This window comes from Melospiza melodia, chromosome 29 (assembly GCF_035770615.1).
Source record: "Melospiza melodia melodia isolate bMelMel2 chromosome 29, bMelMel2.pri, whole genome shotgun sequence".
In the NCBI taxonomy this organism is placed as follows: Eukaryota; Metazoa; Chordata; class Aves; order Passeriformes; family Passerellidae; genus Melospiza; species Melospiza melodia.
Genome location: NC_086222.1, coordinates 201,626 through 218,128, shown reverse-complemented (window position 1 = coordinate 218,128; position 16,503 = coordinate 201,626). Strand labels below are relative to the sequence as shown.

Sequence of the window (16,503 nt, the reverse complement as noted above, 5' to 3'; positions counted from 1 at the left end):
TTCTGTAGCCCCATATATGGGCAGCCTTGTTACCCATTCTCTGCGTGGAGAGGAGATGGTGCAGGGGTGAAGCCGGTGTGTTCGAAGTACTCGCTCTGCTCCTTCCCTCCTTCCTTGTGGCAAGCCTTTGCTCCAGCCTGAACTGTGTGACAGATCGTGACAAGTCATGGAATCTCAGTGTGTGTCCCAGCTCACATGTGGCACCCCACAGAAATAAAACTTAGCTGTAAATAAAGGAGGCTCCTCCAGCGAGAAGTTTTCAGATGCAAATTGTCCAGTTGGCTTCAGAGACAGATTTTCTTAATTTCTATGTTGATTTTTGCTATTTCAAATGCATACAATGCAGCAAATTCTCCAGTCTGACTGGCTTCTGTGTACTTCAGCAAGGGAGCTGCATGAGAGTAAGCAGCTGGCTGCCTGCTGTGAGCCTCCAAGTAGCTGAGGATACATACCCACGTTGGTCTGAGCTAGTTTGCTGCTTCCTCTCTCATATCTCACTACTTAATCACAGGACATACTTGCAAGGCTGCAAAAGTGGGGAAGAGGAGAAACTGATTTACTGTTTTTTATTTTAGCAAGGATGTCATGGGCTAAGAAATGTTAAAAGGCAAAGTAAATCCTTCACAATATTTTGCTCTGTTGAAATGAAAGGAACTGAAAGATGGACAAAGGGTTAAGAACACGGTGGGGAAAGGTACCCACAAGTTGCTGGTGAGGCTGAGCATCTTTGCCACATGTCACATGGGGAATGTAGACATGAGGGGAACGACGGCTCTGTTATCCCCCAAGATGTATATCTCTGCACATGTAGTTGTGCCCCCGTCTCTTCTCTGATGGCTGGTGGCCATCTCTGGTGGTCCACTATACGGTTAAGCTGGAGGTGGCTGTGAAAGTGCTGCACTGGGGAGACATCTGCAGTTCATACAGAAATTATGGCAGCAACTCAGAAGAGGTGAGGAAAAACGAGAAGCGATGCTGGGACCTGATGTTGGCAGAGATTTCTGGGGCTGGAAATTAGTAGAGGGTAATGGATGGTGCGCACTTGCTGAGCGGTAAGGGGAGCTTTCAGGTCAGGAGGATACTGGGGATGTATCTCCAGCCTAGTGCCTAGTCCTCAGTCTGTCATCACTTCTCTTTCCTTTCCCATCTTTTAGGAGCTTATGCCCATAGGCTTGATGAGGTGTGGGAAGAGGAGAGCTTTTTAGCAATACCTGAGTGTCTCTCTGGAATCACTGTGCCTGACAGAGCCACTCTTTTTCCTTAAACTGATTTGTGGTCATTCACTCAGCAATCGTGCAAGGCAGAAGAGAAGGAGGAATGGTTTGGAAAAGAATCTAGTGGCCTGCAGTTTGCTGACACTTGTGGCCAGGTACTGAAGTGGACACTATTGTTTTCCACCAAACATGGAGCACACCGGGGACCCGACCCCATACAGGAACTTTTTGTGTGCAGTGCTTTTGGTAATTGTCTCTGTTAGTGGATGTCTACTTGATCCTGGTACTTAACCTTTTGGTTTTGCCAGAGATAAAGAAATAAGACTTGTCAGTTCAGTTTTGGTTCATTTTTCAGTCCTTGCCTTCAGAATTGCAAACCTGTGGGGATCTCAAAATCCCAGTGCTCTTTCTGACAGATAGGGATGGGGAAAATAATCCTGAAATGGATCTGCTGTTTAAATCCTTTCCATCTCATGATCTGAAACTTCTGATAAACTGCCTGACCTTCAGCCCCTCTGTTTACACCCTAGCTGGACTCCTCAAAATGCTGATGCTGTCTTACAGCTGTTTGTGGTGTTCCTCCACCCAACAGCATGGTTTTTAAAGTTGAGGGAGTGGAGGAGGGAAGCATCCCTGAGGGACTACTTAACTTCCAGACTTGCTTGCATTCTGCTCCCCAGGCAGGTGACTGGAGTTTGGCACAGTCTGTTTCTAACCTCATCACCAGGAAAGATGCTTGTAACAAGGTCTGACCCATGGGCATACTTCTAAACAAACACAAACTCCTGCAGCAAATCAATACCTGAATCAATGGTGTTTTTTTTCCTCTCTCAGAGTACAGCTGTGTTGACTCAGTCCGCTGAGGCTGTTTCCTAGATCATCTCCCTGCCAAAGCCTGAAATAAAGAGCTGGAATACCTCTTTTCCATTTCTGTTGTCACCTGAGTTGAAGGAGAACCTACATTTTAGGCCTCACTAGAAGTCTTGCTTATAGTTCTTGGAGTTAGCTGGCTATCTCCAGTACATCAGAGGGGTGAAAGGCAATGGGCAGCTTGGCAAGTCCTGAGTAAAATTGTGGTGGTATGTACTTTCTGCCTTCCGACCTTCCAACTTGTCAGGTGCCTTTTTGAATACACTCTGGAAAAAAGGCAAATGACACTTCAGTGGGCTTGGTCCCTCCCGCTGGCCCATCCCTCTGGGGGCAGTTGTGAGGGAGCCCCCACAGTGTTCCCTGCCCGTGGGCTCTGTGTGCGCCTGTGCTGGACAAGGATGCTCAGCACCACGTGTGCTGTGTTGTGTTGTGGCAGGTGTTTGCCATCACCGTGGGGTACAGGGGCTGGTAGAACTGCAGCGCTTGGAAAAAGCCCTGTCCTGCACAGCCAGGCACTGAGTGTTTGGAGCTTTGTCTGTAGTTTTACTTGCTCTGGAGGGGAAAATCACTCTTGTGGAAGTAGTTAGAGATGAAAATGTAGCTGCTGTCTCATCCTCGGGCTGTTGTCACTGTGTTGAGGATGGACACTGCATGTCCCCTCCCTGAGGCCGTGCATGTACATCATCCTGCAATGTGGTGTCAGCAGGGCCAGCAGCCAGGGCTGAGCTTCTTTGTGGTAGTCTCCAGTGCATAATGGGAGTTCGAGAATGAGCTTTGTTTGGCACAGAGCAGGTGCTGTGTCCTGAGGATGCTCAGGAGAATGGTCTGTCTGCTCCTGGACGGTATGTCCAGATCTGGGAGCTGACAGCTCATTTCCTGTTTTGCATTTGACCATGAAGATGATTTTTGTCTCCTGCATTTGCCCTTGTGGAGTGAGGCTAATGGCCTTGGGAGTCAGAAGGGTGAACCCACTCATGTCTGGGATGTTTGGAAAGAGCTATTGAGAGACTTGGAGCCCACTCTGCTCCAAAACTGTTGTAACTGCAGCCTTGCCTGTGCTCTCTCTGGAGTGTTAGAGAAAATCCTGCACGCTGCAGCTGGATGTGAGCAGGGTGGTGTGTCCTGGGCCTCACACATATCAGGCTTTGCTTGCTTTCGCAGTGAGGCTCTGGTGCCCAGAGGTGGGACTGCTGAATTTGCCGAGCCAGGCACTGAACAAGAGAACTGGTGTCCTCTGTTCCCTGCTGCGCTGTAGGGTAGGCTCTCTGTCTAGACTGGAGTGCCAGGGCCTGGATGCAGCGGGACTTCTTGCTGAGGCCAAGCAGGACCGGGCTGCGGGAGGAGAGATGTCTGTGTCCTGCAGCGCTGCTGTCCACTGAGGAAGAAGGCACGGCAGGACTTCATCACATCCACCAGCAGAGAGGCTTCCACCTTCTCTCACGCCCACGCGCTGGGACTGACACGCACACGTGTACAGACACAGGTTCACACCAGCATGAACACGCTTGTGCGGATTCACATGAATTTGCAGTTAAGCAGGCACACCCATGCCAGCACAGAGCCATGCTGGTGCAGGCCTGCTCGCTGTCGTAGAGGCAGACATGTTCATATTTGCATGACTCCGGGCTTGTGCTGGCACAGGCACCAGTATACATGCTCCTGTGCTTGCAGACACTGGCAACAGAGCTGAGCCATGGCACTGGTCTATTTTTGGGAGCACTCCTAAGAATTGTAAGCGTGTTTCAGATGTTAGAGTCTTAGATGGGGGAAAGCTAGAACAGATGGCTGGAGGGTTCAGAGCAGCAGCCCTGCTGAGAACAGATATTTATAGGCAGATTTAACCCTTGTGTGGTCTCTGGAGCTATGTTTAAAGGGGCAGCATCTGGAGCAAACATGGTAGAGCCGAGTGGTGACCTCTGAGGGTGTGCTGTCCTATCTGGTTTCTGTGAGCCGATTATCAGTGTAGTCTGGAAATCCCATCTATGCTCTACCTCTTTCTCAGAGGATGCAGCTTTCCCTAGACCGTGGAGCCTGGTTTCTATAAACCTCAGTGAAAATGGGCTGGTTGGGGTTATTATTTGCTGGCCAAGCTGGGGCAGTGGGTGCTGTGGCTGCCCTGTGCCTGTGTGACCAGCAAAATGAGGACAAAGATTGTTTTGTCCCTCTTGCCCTGATTTTTTTCTTTTTTTTTTTTTTTTCTCTTTTAGCAAAAGGTTATCTAGATTCTTCCTTTTCCTTGTTGGAAGCAGATACTCTGTTTTCTTTCAGGCGCTGCCATCTTAAGAGATACAGATTAAACTCTGCCCTGTCAGATCCATCAAATGTTTTTACCTGCCCTCATCTTGGACTCTTGTGCTTGAGCGTTTAGAGAAGAGCAAAACTCGTCTGGGGGTTGTGCTGCTTTGTTGAACAGAACTGGCTGCCAAGTGAGGCGCATGGCAGGTTTGCAGTGACAGCTCTATTTGCAGTCCTTTCTTCGAGAGCATCTAGCCTCCCTTTTGGGGTCTGAGGTAGTGTTGTATTTAACTTGTCTGGCATGTCTTGAAGTTGCCTTCACAGAGCTGAGTATCAGGCATGGGAGAAAGTGATCGGGGGAAAGGAAGAAAGCCATGCCCTCAGGTGGGACATATAAAGAACTGACAGAGCAGTTATCTGAGAGTTGCAGGGAAGAAGACACTGGCTCTGAAAAGATGAACTGGGGTGCAGACCTGGGGAGCTGTGTGAGTCTGCTCAAGCTGCTTTTCAGTTTGCCTCTGGCAAAATTAGGGAGCAGTGTCACTCCTGGATCTAGTGCAGGGCACTGGGACTGGATAAAAAAGAAACAGAAGTGGTTGCCACTGGCAGAGTTGGTGCTGCCAGGTCCAAGAAAGATGGTATTTGTGCTCCTAAAAATTGGAAGATTGAGTCTTGCTGTGAGATGGGGGATGCAGCTGCAGCATCAAGTGGAAAAGGACGTTCCTCCCTCGTAACTGATGACAGGCATTTGATCTTGTAGGGTTTGAGCTGCGGTGGTTGTGTACAGTGGCACACATGGCAGGCACCTGGGCTGCACCTTTCCTCTGTTGGGACTTCAGCTAATCCAGATATTTGGAGCTGCTCTCTGCCTGGCAGCTTGTGCCTAGCATAGAGATTCCAGGGAGGCAGTGCTGAGTCTTATAGGGCTTTTTTCCACTGTCTTTGCACTGCATCGCCTGTTAACCAGCCAGAGGCATTTCCTATGTTAGAGGTGGCATGCGGCAGCCCTAAGGCAGGCTGTTTGTCCAGAGTCAGGTGCTTGGCCAAAGGTTTTGTACAGATGCTCAGTGTATGCCTCAGTGAGCTGGGTTTGTTGTTGTATACCCTGATTCCATGCGCAAGGGGGCATGAAGCTCTGCTGGAAGGTCTGGGAGTGTGACGTAGAGTGCTCGTGTTGCCTTGGGGATCAGCTCTGTGCTTTGAGAGTGTGAATTCAGAGCATCCCCAAGTTTTCTGTACACTGATGTGCTGGGCATGGGAGATGCAAATCTGTAGAGAGGAGGAGTATGTTGGAGCTGCTTGCTTCCTTGCTTACTCATTCCACTTTCAGACTGCGGGGGCTTGGAAATCGGTCACTGTAGTCCCCCCACAGACAGTTGTGGGGGGGACTATAATCAAAATGTGGCTTTATGGTGAGACAAACTGCTTTTGGTTGCTGCAGCACCTCCCCCCCTCCCCGCACACATCCCGCAAGCACAGCTGATCCTGCTGGATGCCCAGGTGTGAAGGTGGCAGTGCTGGCAGCGCTCAGCCAGCGCGCAGTCTGGTCTGCTGCATGGTGGTGTCATCTGGCAGCTCTGTGTCTGTGGCTGTCTGACTGCGTTTTGTACCCAGGCGTATCGGTAGGAGCGAGGTTGCTTGGTGGGGCCACGGGGCACGCTGACGTGGTGTTCTGTGGCTGGGCTGCCCAGTGTTCTTCCAGGGCCCGCAGGAAGGGCTGGCAGCCACCCGCTCTCCTCCTACCTGAGGAGGCAGAGAGAGAACCTGGCAGGAACAACGTGCCCAGTTGGGTAACTGCCAGTCCTGGGATCTGCCCACACTTGCCTGGCCTCCCACAAAGGCCCCATTGTTCATGAGAGGGCAAGGAAGAGGCTTCCTGCAGCTCCCTGGGCATCGTTAACCCTCTGCCTGCTGGGAGCAGGCTGCAGGATGGGCATGCATGGGGCAGGAGGTCCCATAGGCAGGTGGAGGAGCTCCCACTGCCCTTCAGGTGAGGAGGGGAGCTGCGGCAGAGCACCAGCCTGTCTCTGCCAGCTGCCTCTAAAATTGCCTCTTGCTGCTGTTTTGAGGACAGCTAGCATGTGCCTGTGCTAAAGACATACACCAGAGAGGTAGGGCCCTGTTGAGCCTTAATTTCCTCTGGCAAGGCATAGGGAGGCTCTCTGCCTTCTTCTAGGCTGCTTTCTGCCATGACCTTTCCTTGGGAGCAGCTGCCAGTGGCTGGGTTGCCTGGGCCCCGATGTGCATGCCGGAGCAGGACATGTCTTTAGGAATGGGACATTTAGGGTGGTGGGGGGTTAATTCCAGTGGCTGAGACATCGATGTGGAACCTGTTTAAAGCAATTCCAGACCGATCAAAGTGCCTTCTTCCTTCCTGTCCTGTAATGTGATCTCAGGCACTGAGCTGCTCGGGGTCTGCTGTGGCTTCTGGTTCCTGTTGTTGTGGAGACAGAGTCTTGGAGGGCACAGGCGTGCCTCGCTGCGGGTGCAGGCTCGGAGCCAAAGCACAATATCCGTGTGCTGAAGAGGACAACAAGTACCCTGTCGCTGGCCAAAGGAGCTGGGCGATCGTGTCCCACTCTGCTCGCTGGCTCTGCACTGTCCATCTTTTGATAGCAGTTGTGCTTCCCCACAGCTTTCTGCTATGTGTGTTTCCTGATCAGCTGATTCCAGGGGTTATAGGGCTGCCTTGGCACCCCTGCTCTGTCACAAACTTCCTCTCCAGAATCCATGGGACGGGGGAGAGGAAGAGGCATTTGAATAGCATGGTAAGGCTCTGTACAGGAAACTTTCTGGATGTCAGTCTTCAGAGATGTTAACCCTGATAAATCTCATGCTAGCTCAGAGACTGGAGAATTGGCTTGGTAATTCAAATACCTGAGGACTTTGAAAACTAATAGATACCTTGTGAAAGTCACCAACTAGTTCTTCTGCAAACCCCCATGATAACTTGTTCATATCATTACTTAAACGGCTGTCCTGCTCCCAAAAGATCTCTTATTTCCTCCCACTCAGTAGCCTTTGCACTCTTCTCCCCTCCTTGTACTCTGATCTTCGTTGTTGCAATAACTTTCCTTAATATGTTCTGTTTCTTAAATAAGGGCAGAACTAGAGTTAACTGTGGAGGGCCAAGGGCTGAGTTGTGAGCACTTGATGACCCCAGCTACTGTACCTAGTGCAAACAATGCCTCAGAGCTTGATCTGCTTGAGTCTGGGCACTTGACCTCTGGCCACAAGGACCACTGCAAACCCCAAAGACTCCTGCAAACCTCAGAGCTGGAGCAATGTCAGAAGCCCTTGCCCACTTGGCCAGTCATAAGTTAATAAGATGTCTCTTCTCTGGTGAGGAAGAGCCCCAGGGCAGGCTGCCTGTGGGCCTTTCTCCATCTGTGGTTGTACATCTGCAGCCACAGAGGGCTCACTGCCTCCCCGAAGGATGCAGTTAGTGAGATGGGGCAATTCCCAGTTCTTTTTGCCTGTTTCCTTTTGGGTGGTTGGAGGCCTGGCCAGGGTTAGATCACTGTGTCTCTGGAGGAGTTCCTCTGAGTTGCATGAGTGTTTGCATAAGGGCAGAATAGCCCCTGAGAATCGGGACTGGATCTGTGGGGAAGGCCGTGCTGCTTTTTTGCACCTGTTGAGTGGCAGAAGCTGAGGAGTTTCAGCTTTGTGTATGGAGGGGGTAAAGGTGAAGCACGGTGAGGAGGCAGAGCAGCTGCTGTCTTGGGGTGCACAGTGGGTTAACCTCTCCAGATCGGTGCTAGCCCAGACTCTGATGGTAAAGCTAGATGGGGAGCAGTGGCTCCCCTCTCCTCGAGGTCTCTCCCTCCCTTTCCAGCCCAACACTGTAGTCCCAGTACTGCTTGCAGGCAGCTGCCACCACTCAGCTGCAGGATCAGCTGCCTGTGCCGATCCTCTCTGCACTGGGGAAGGTGAAAGGTTTCCCAGGGTGGAATTTCCTGCGAGGTACTTGCATAGCTGCTTCCCCTGTGACCTTACACCCTGATGTGCCTTAGTCATGATGGCATGCAAATACGAGGCAAGGGGGTGGGGGCTGGAGGGAGCTGCTGGGAAAAGGAAGTGACCTCAGCCGTGGTTTAATTATAGAGCCCGGCACTTGCTGCTGCTGCTGGGCCTGGTATTTATAATCTCGGAGGAGTGCTCAGCAGCTCACTGCGTCTCTTGTACAGTCCGGGCTGGCAGGGGGCAGCGTGGGGGCAAGGAGCTGGGGCAGCCACCCTGCTTCCCCTCCTTCCCGCCTTCCTCGGTCAGCGCCCCCTCCCCAGCTGTGCTGGGGTACACACACGTGTGTGCCCAATTGCACAGACATGGTGCTGCAATCCAGGCAATTTGCAGGCCTGCAGTTGTTCCAAACCTATTCCTTTTGTCCAGGTGTATCTTTTGTATGTTGTATGTAGTTCCAGGATTGGGCATAGGAAGAGTCCAGCTCTTTCCCAGCTCTCTCTCCTCAAAGGCAAACAAACTTGTTGCACTGCTGGTGGTACAGCAGGCTGCATGGCACTGAGAGAGGTGGGAGGGGAGTCCTTGCCACAAGGGTTTCCTGCTGGGATCCTGCCTGCAAGGACTGTGCCGTTCTTCAGGCTGGAGATTGTTCTGAGCTTGCTCAAAGGGAGAGCTAGTGTTTCAGGGAGATTTTCTGCAAGGTGAACGTTCAGCCCTGTCTTGCAGTGTACAACAGGCATCTGCACGCAGCTTTAATGTGAAAGAGCGTAGGGATGTGGTGCATGGCTCTGCTCCCCAGCACAGTGCGGAGGCCCTGGCTGAGGGCTGAGGCAGCCTGGGCTGCGGGGCACACGCCGTGCCCCGGCCCGGGCAGGAGCGCCGCTGGCTGGCCCGGGCTCGGCCCTGGCCAGGCTCTGCGTGCCCTGGCTGACGGTGACACCTAGTGGTTTCGTCCCATAGGCTCGCCTCGGGCCCAGAGCCGGGGCACCCAGAACATGTGGAGCTTTGGACAGCCGGCATGAAGCTGGACCGGCCGTAGGCAACAGACCCTGCAGTGCTCAGGAGCCCTCGTGTCTCTGGCGTGGAGACAGGTGGGCAGAGAAGGCTGCCGGGGCGATGGCCCTGCCTGCTGACCATGGCTAGTCTGTCACAGAGCCCTGCAAAGAGACTTTCTTATTAAAAAAAAGAGCAGAAACTGTTGCGTTAAGGCTTGGAAGCTCCTCAGGAAGTTCAGGCATTGCTGGGTTCCGGTCCTGAACACTACTGGCATTGCAGACTTCTTTTGTTATTGCCAAAGGATCCTAAAGCAGTTACTAAATCCTAGATGCAGGTGAAAGGCTGTCCTCATAGGCTCAGCTACATCAGCTATTTACCTGACATGTGTGACGTTAGCAAGACTTGTCTCCCTTGTGATTCTTGTGGAGAAGGTGTAGGTTTAAGGTCTCAGCTGTGAGCCCTGCTGCTCAAGAGAGCAGAGGCAGTGTGGGGCACAGCTCACTAGCTAGGCTTTTTAGCATTACTTGCCCAGTCCCAGTAACCCCAGTGCACAAACACAGTGGAAGTGGCCTGAGGATGTCTCTTCATCCCATGTAGCAAATGTCCAGGGAGGTCTGTGTTGTGGCCTTGCATAGCAGCCTGTGGTGTTATCTGCCAGAAGGGAAACCGCTCCATTCATATACAGATGAGCTTGTCTTAGTGCATCCCAGCACAGCCAAAGGCTGCGTGGGAGTGTCCAGCTGTCACAGTAGCCCGTGTTCCTGGCCAGATTTCATATACTGCAGGATGAGATCCTGCCTCAGAGGAAATTGAAGCTCCCTGGGCAGCAGCAGTACCTTTGGAAGAGATTTCTGTGTTTGCTTCCTGACCTACTGGATTCTGTTACTGGACTGCAGTCTGCCAAGCTGCAGCATACAGGTGGCTGTTCTGCCCTCCGTGTGGGGCACCTGCAGCTCCCTGCAGGTCTCTTGCTGACCCATCCCTAGCAAGACACACTAGCCATGGTATCAGGCAATTCTTGTTATCATCCCAAGGGAGCCACATGTGACTGTCTGGCACGTGCAGGGTTTCTGTAGGGAATACACTAGTTGAACTGGGAAGCTAGAAGGATCTGCAAATTTAGAGTTAGACCTGGAAACTCCCTCAGCACAGGATAGGAAACCAGGCTCTGGCTGGTGCTGCAGTAAGGAGGAGAGGAGTGGGAGAAACTGTTGAACTAGGGGGACAAGTAAGGGCTAGAAGAGGTCTTCTAACCCTGGTTGGGCTGAAGCTGTTACAGGAGAGAGGTTGTAGGGTGCTGGTCAGAAAGCAAATGGCATTCCTGATTCACCTTGCTTTCTCTGAGCCTCAGCTTCCAGCCACGTTACATGGGATATGTGTCTCCAGGTGGAGGGGAACATGAATGTGAGGTTTTGTTCTACTAAAGACCTTTGAGACTTGTGGCCAAGTAGCCCCACAGAAATTCATCTTTCTCAAGACAGCTCCAAGTGACAGGAGATCAGCAGGGCCTGCCAAAACGACTTGAAGAACTGCTAGGATTCCAAAGAGCACTAAGTTCTCTCTGCAGGTCTTGTAGGTAGAACCCTCCCATACACCTGTCGAGAGCACCACCTTTTCTGCCATTTAAAAGGGCATGAGAAGGATCCAAGAAATAAATATGAGTGAAAAAGGGCTTCTCTACTTTATCAGTCTGATAATATAAGGGTGAGATAATTTCGTGACACATTCAAAACAGATGACCCTTGTCAGCAGAGTTGCCTGGTAGAACTCCCTGTCTTCAAGTGTCTGAGTCTCTCTGGCCAAAGCAAAGCTTAAATGAGAGTGCCTTTAGCAGCAGCAGCCTGAGTTGAAGCTGTTGTTGCTGGTGATGAGCACTCTTGGGCAGGTGTTGCCCTGCTGGGGCCGGGGGATGCTCCTGCAGTCACTGGCTGCTGTGGAGCGCATTGTCTTGGACTGTCTTGCAGCTTGTTGGGCTCGGGTCGCTTTCAGGCTCATCTGGGTGTTGGAACCCACCTGACTCTTGGCTGGAGCTGGCTGGCTGACAGCAATGCTGTTTCACTGCTGGTTTTGGGGGGGTTGTTTCTCACTGAAACAGACTCGAAACCTGTTGAATGGTTTTGTGAAAATTATTGTTTTGAAACAATGATTTTTGCATGGGAAAGCTCAAGTTTCTGATTCTGGTCTTCTCTCAAATCATAAATGATTCAAGGGTCTCATACGTCAGAAATCTCACTTCTGGAAAGTTTGTCGTAGTCTTTCCCTTCATGAAATACACTGACTTTACTGATGTAGTATGATATTTTTTTGAGGTGTTCAACCCCTTCTGCTGTTAACCCTGGGAGGACTGGTAATCTAGGATCTAGATGTTGGGTCATGTGCTGGGGATCTCATCCAGATTTGGAGTGCACAGTATGTCACGAAGGAGCAGTGGGTTTCTGGAGTCTCTCCTGCTGTTCTCTGCATAATGTCTTTCTTCAAGAAACCCTTCAGCTTGCTTAGGACCTCTCATTTCCAAAGCCAAGGTGTTCAGCATGAGTTTGTGGTGGTGTCCACGGGATTTGGATTGGATTGGTCAAGACTGCATCTTGTAGTGAGTGATTGGGTGGTTATCAGCATAGGTTATGTACTTAGAGGGTGTTTGCAATAGTAATCTGGTTTTGTTACTTCCTGGACAGGCTGGCAGAGAAGGGTTTGATGACTTTGTGTGTTGCATCACCGTGTCATAACCTGTTTTGAATGTTGGGTTTTGTGAGCTGTGGAACACACAGCACAGCTCAGTGGATTCTGGTATCCACTATGTGTGCTCAGCTGGGTAGTCTTCTGAGTTTCACAAGAGCTTTTCCCAGCCTCTGATGGGAGGGAGGTGTGGTGAAGCACCTTCTTTTTTGAATCATCGTGGCTCTGCTGTCCTGGCTTCCTCTCTTGTGCCTTCTCCCAAGAGGGATAATACAGCAGCAATGCCAGCCAACTCCCAGATGTGGAAGCTGCAAGGCTGGGGGCAGAGATGGGCTCCTCATCTTTGCAGCTGTGTTGGGAATCCACGTTATCGTCCTGTGGAGAGAGCAGGAGCATGATTCACCAGAAAAAGTCTTCTGGGAATGGGGGGGGGGGAGGATTCAGGTTTCTTCAACTGTCAACTAGCAATTCTCAGATTGCAAATATGTCAGCCCAGTCTCTCCTGCCAGAGCTTACTCCTCTCCCTCTGCTGCTGTTCACACTGTACTAGAGAAGACTTCCTGAAAGCAGTTTATGTTGTTTTGTTTCAAGATTTCTTGTCTACTAAGGTCCCAGACTTTGATTAAAGCTGTGACTTTTCAGGTGCAAACACTGTCTGCATTTGGATGTAGCCCTTTGTTCAACAGATACTTGCTGTGCCTTGAAAGCCTCCCTCCCTGCATGAGGTTGGCTGGGTTGTCCCCCTGTGTAATGATGGTGGAATCAAGGCACCCAAAACCCAGGCATCTTGCTTCAGATTGGTGGTAGCCAGGGGCAGAAACCAGGACTGGGAATTAAGTTTGCTATTGTTTTAAAAACTACTAGGATGGAGTGGGTGTGTTGCTAAATTGCCGAGAAGGACAGATTTCTGTGCAGTCTTCTTTTTGTCATGTTCTTCTCAAGATGTTTTGAATTGTTTGTCTGCTGGTGTCACTGTATCTACTTTCTAGTTAGTTATCTCCTGTGGCCCAGATGTATGGCACGCCTGCTCAAATCTAGTTTGAGTCTCAGGGTGTGGGGAAGGAGCTTACAGCAGTCGAGATGCCTGTTGTTATGCTGTGGCCAGACAGATAAGAGGCTGAGGCGGATCCCTGCTATCCATCTGCAACAGAATCCAGCTGTTGCTACTCCTGAAAGCAGAGCACAATCTTCAGGCAGCTGCTTCTGGCATTTGTCCCATTAGGAATTGTGAGGCAAGTGTTATCCCTCTGAGTGGTCACTAGAAGAGGAAGGTTTTCCAAAGTTTAGCCAGGTCCCTCTGTCAGCCCAGGGTAGCTTTCCATCCTGCTTCAGGCAAGGTTTTGAATGACTTGCCTGGAGCAGCAGCCTAATCCAAAATAAAGAAAGTAGGTAGGTGCCCCCCAAATGTTATGTTCTGGAGGAACCTCACAGCTGATGAGGCTCATCCACACTGCAGGCAGTGCCTGAATGTTTTATCATGGCAACTACCAGGTCCTTCGGGATCGAGGTGTGTTGTTCCGTGCAGTCTCACCTGAGAACCAGGGGGACAGGAGGTGTATCTCTGGACTCTGCAGGTGTCGGCTTTTCAGGGCCCCAGACTTCTTCCTCCCTCCCTGAAGTATTCACCGTGCTGGGCTTTGCTAGGGGTGTGCTGCAGTGCTGCTGAGCAGTCACATTTTCAGTGAAGCATTTTGGGATCTGTTACAAACGCAATATCATGCCTGTGCAGATGTGCCACAGGCAGACCTGGATCTCCCAAGCTTCTGTTGAAATGGAAGCACGTCCTCAGCGGGTGCAGCCACACAATGCCATCATCAGTGGCTTTGTGACCCTCAGGACTGTAGTGCAGAGTGTTGCAGGGATTGTGAGTGCAGCAAAGCAGAGGTGGGGGAGGGCCTCTGGGCCACCAGCAGCAGGAGCTGCTGCAGGGCTTGCTTTCTGGAATGCTGTCTGGCAGCAGCCTCTTCCAGTGGGGCTGAAGGCTCCCTGTGGCTGGCCAGCCAGCGACTGCAGGCAGCATGTGTGCTTAATGCTGCAGCTTGTGCCATATGGACCTTCTCCTCCTCCCTGCTTGCCCTCTCTGTGTCTCCTTCCCCGCTCAGCTCCCCTCCCCCTGCAAGAGGTTTGACAGAGCAATTGGGCAGGCACTGGGAAAGCAGCTCTGACATAAATCTCTCCTGGTGTGGAATGAGGGGTATAAATATCCAGAGAGTGATGTGATCTTTCCAACTGCTATTAATAGGTCTCTGGAGAACAAGAGCGAGCAAGCGAGACTGGCTGACACTTAAAGGGCTAGCAACTCCCTTATGTGCTGTGAAAATTAATCAGTGCCGTAGCTCTTCCTCCTGGCTAGAGCAGAGCCCTCACCGAGGTGTGTGGGGCGGAGGTGGAGGAGAAGGGAGCAACTAACAACTCCTAGCTGGGAAGCAGTGATAGGCCAAGCTATGCATAACTAAGGAAGAATGCTTGGTTGAGCTGTGCCACATGTTTGCATAGCATGCCATCAGCCCCTGGCTCAGCTTGCAGGGAGCCAGGTGCTGAGGAGACCCTTTCTGCAAGCACAGGACTCCCTCACAGTGCCTGATGGGCTGCAGCCTGTGCCTTGTGGCGATGGCAATCTTTTGCGGATTATGGATCTGCCAAATGTGCTTCACTCTGCTTTCTTTGCAAAGGTGCAGTGATTTGCCCTGGCACAGCAAGCACTTGGCTTTTGCTAGTGGCGTCTCCAGGCTCACCTTTACCAAGCCAGGAGCAGCATGTGTAGTGCTGCTGAGCTCTTGCGGTTATATCTATACACCTAGGGTTTGGTCTGGAGCTGGTGCTTCCTGTGCCTGGGTGGCAGAAGAAATCTGTGCACAGCATCTGGCCTGCATGGTCCAAATGGGAAGAGCAGACCACAGCAACCCCCTTCCTTGTGTGGTGGGAAGTTTCTCAGCCTGTGCACAGGGAAGCTTCTCGGGTGCATTGTTGGGGTGTCATGCAAAGCATATAGCAGATGTGAGCAAACAGAGGCATACCTCAGCTTCCATGAACATGTGGTTTACTCTCCTTCCCTCCTGCTTCCTCAAGAAGTAAAAACTACTGTGACAGGATTAGGGTTGTGTGTTGGACCAAGGGTTTGTGGTGGCCTTCCAGAACACACAGTGTGATACAGAGCTGCATCCCAGTCATCTCTAGTGCCTGTGCAGAGTTCCAAGGGGAATATTCCAGGTGTGAGCATGAGACTCTGCCAAGGCAACTAGATCCTGCAAGGAGGGCTGCTGCAGCATTGCTTAGCTGCATGCATGTCCTTCAGCCCAGAAACTTTTGTGTTCTGCCCTAACCTCCTCTTCTCTGCCAAACTCTGCCTCAGGCTGCGGGACTATTCAGGTAGCTAAGCTGGGTTTTGAGCAGGAAAGCATCATCCAGGTATGTGGCACATTGCATCATTCTGCTGGTCTGGAAGCTCCTGCTAAAGTGGACACCCAGAGCCTTAAAGCAGGAGCTGGAACTGTCCCTCTGGCCCCAGGGAGAAGCAGACCTTGTCTGATGAGTGCCTGCACTTCCTGGCTCTGTCCTTGCCTTGGAACCCTTCTCTGCCTCCTTCTCAGTTGCCTCAACCTTTGTCCCCTGCTCTGTCCCAGTTTTCCCTTTATAAGCTTGTGTCAAGACTGTCTGCTCAGTTGTCTAGCTGTCTTCTGTGTGTTTTGCAGCACAGAGGAAACTTATTTATCAGCAAAGGGGATTGCTGAAAACAGTAGGGCACTCAATTTCTCTCTAGGGTCACAAAGGTGTCTTTGGGAACACCTGCAAAATAGCTCTGTGCATCCTTCTACTCTCCAAAGGGCCAGGCTGGCATGGAGCACCCATTTCTCATCTTGGCCTTTGAAATGAGGGCTCTTATGTCTGTGGCTGTTTCTTGAAGTACTGGCAAGTCTGCCATGCCTGGGTGAGAGTTTACAGCTTGTCATGATGTGAGTGAGTAACTGCAGAGCAGGATTTTTTGCTCAAAGGGGCCAGGGCTAATTCCCAGCATGAGCAGCTCTGGGTTGTGCCTTGCCATGGACTTTGTCTGGCCCTGTGACCAAGTAACAGCCCCAGTGCACTGGTCGTGTGCTGTGCCCCCAGCAGCTGCACCCGTGTGAGGGGCACCGTGCTGACTTTCTGCTCTTTTCTCTTGCAGATTTCTGATTGAAGGGCCTGTGAGCTCCCTCCACTGGCACTGTGGGAAGCTTTAGCCAAGCCAATGCACCCTGACAACAAACTGCCCAGCCATGGCAAGGCAGGCAGCAGCAGTGCCCTGGCCCAGCACCACAATGTGAGCCAAGCACCCACCTGCAACTTGGGCTCAAAGGGTGTGGGGGCAGGCAGCCATGGCAGCAAGGCCACTCAGATTTCCCCTGGCAACTCTGGACTGAAAAACAGCCAGAACACTGTCCCAAACTTCAGCTCCTTGAAGGGCAAGGTGAAGCGGGAACGAAGCATCTCGGTGGACTCCGGAGAACAGCGAGAAGCCAGCACCCCATCACAGGACACAGAATCAAAAGGTAATGCCCTCCTAGACCTTGCCTCA

General features: G+C 51.5%; 1 protein-coding gene across 3 annotated transcripts in view; it reads left to right on the top strand.

Moving 5' to 3' along the window:
• The window catches only part of BCL9L (BCL9 like), a 47,409-nt gene that overhangs the window by 17,607 nt on the left and 13,299 nt on the right, over positions 1-16,503 (top strand). For 2 of the 3 annotated variants that reach the window (XM_063178508.1, XM_063178507.1), the window contains exon 2: positions 16,114-16,477. In XM_063178508.1, the coding sequence (XP_063034578.1) occupies positions 16,177-16,477 (301 nt within the window). In that variant the 5' untranslated portion in view covers positions 16,114-16,176. Of the gene's footprint in view, positions 1-16,113; positions 16,478-16,503 lie in introns of those variants that run through there. The other variant, XM_063178509.1, reaches the window with a different exon arrangement.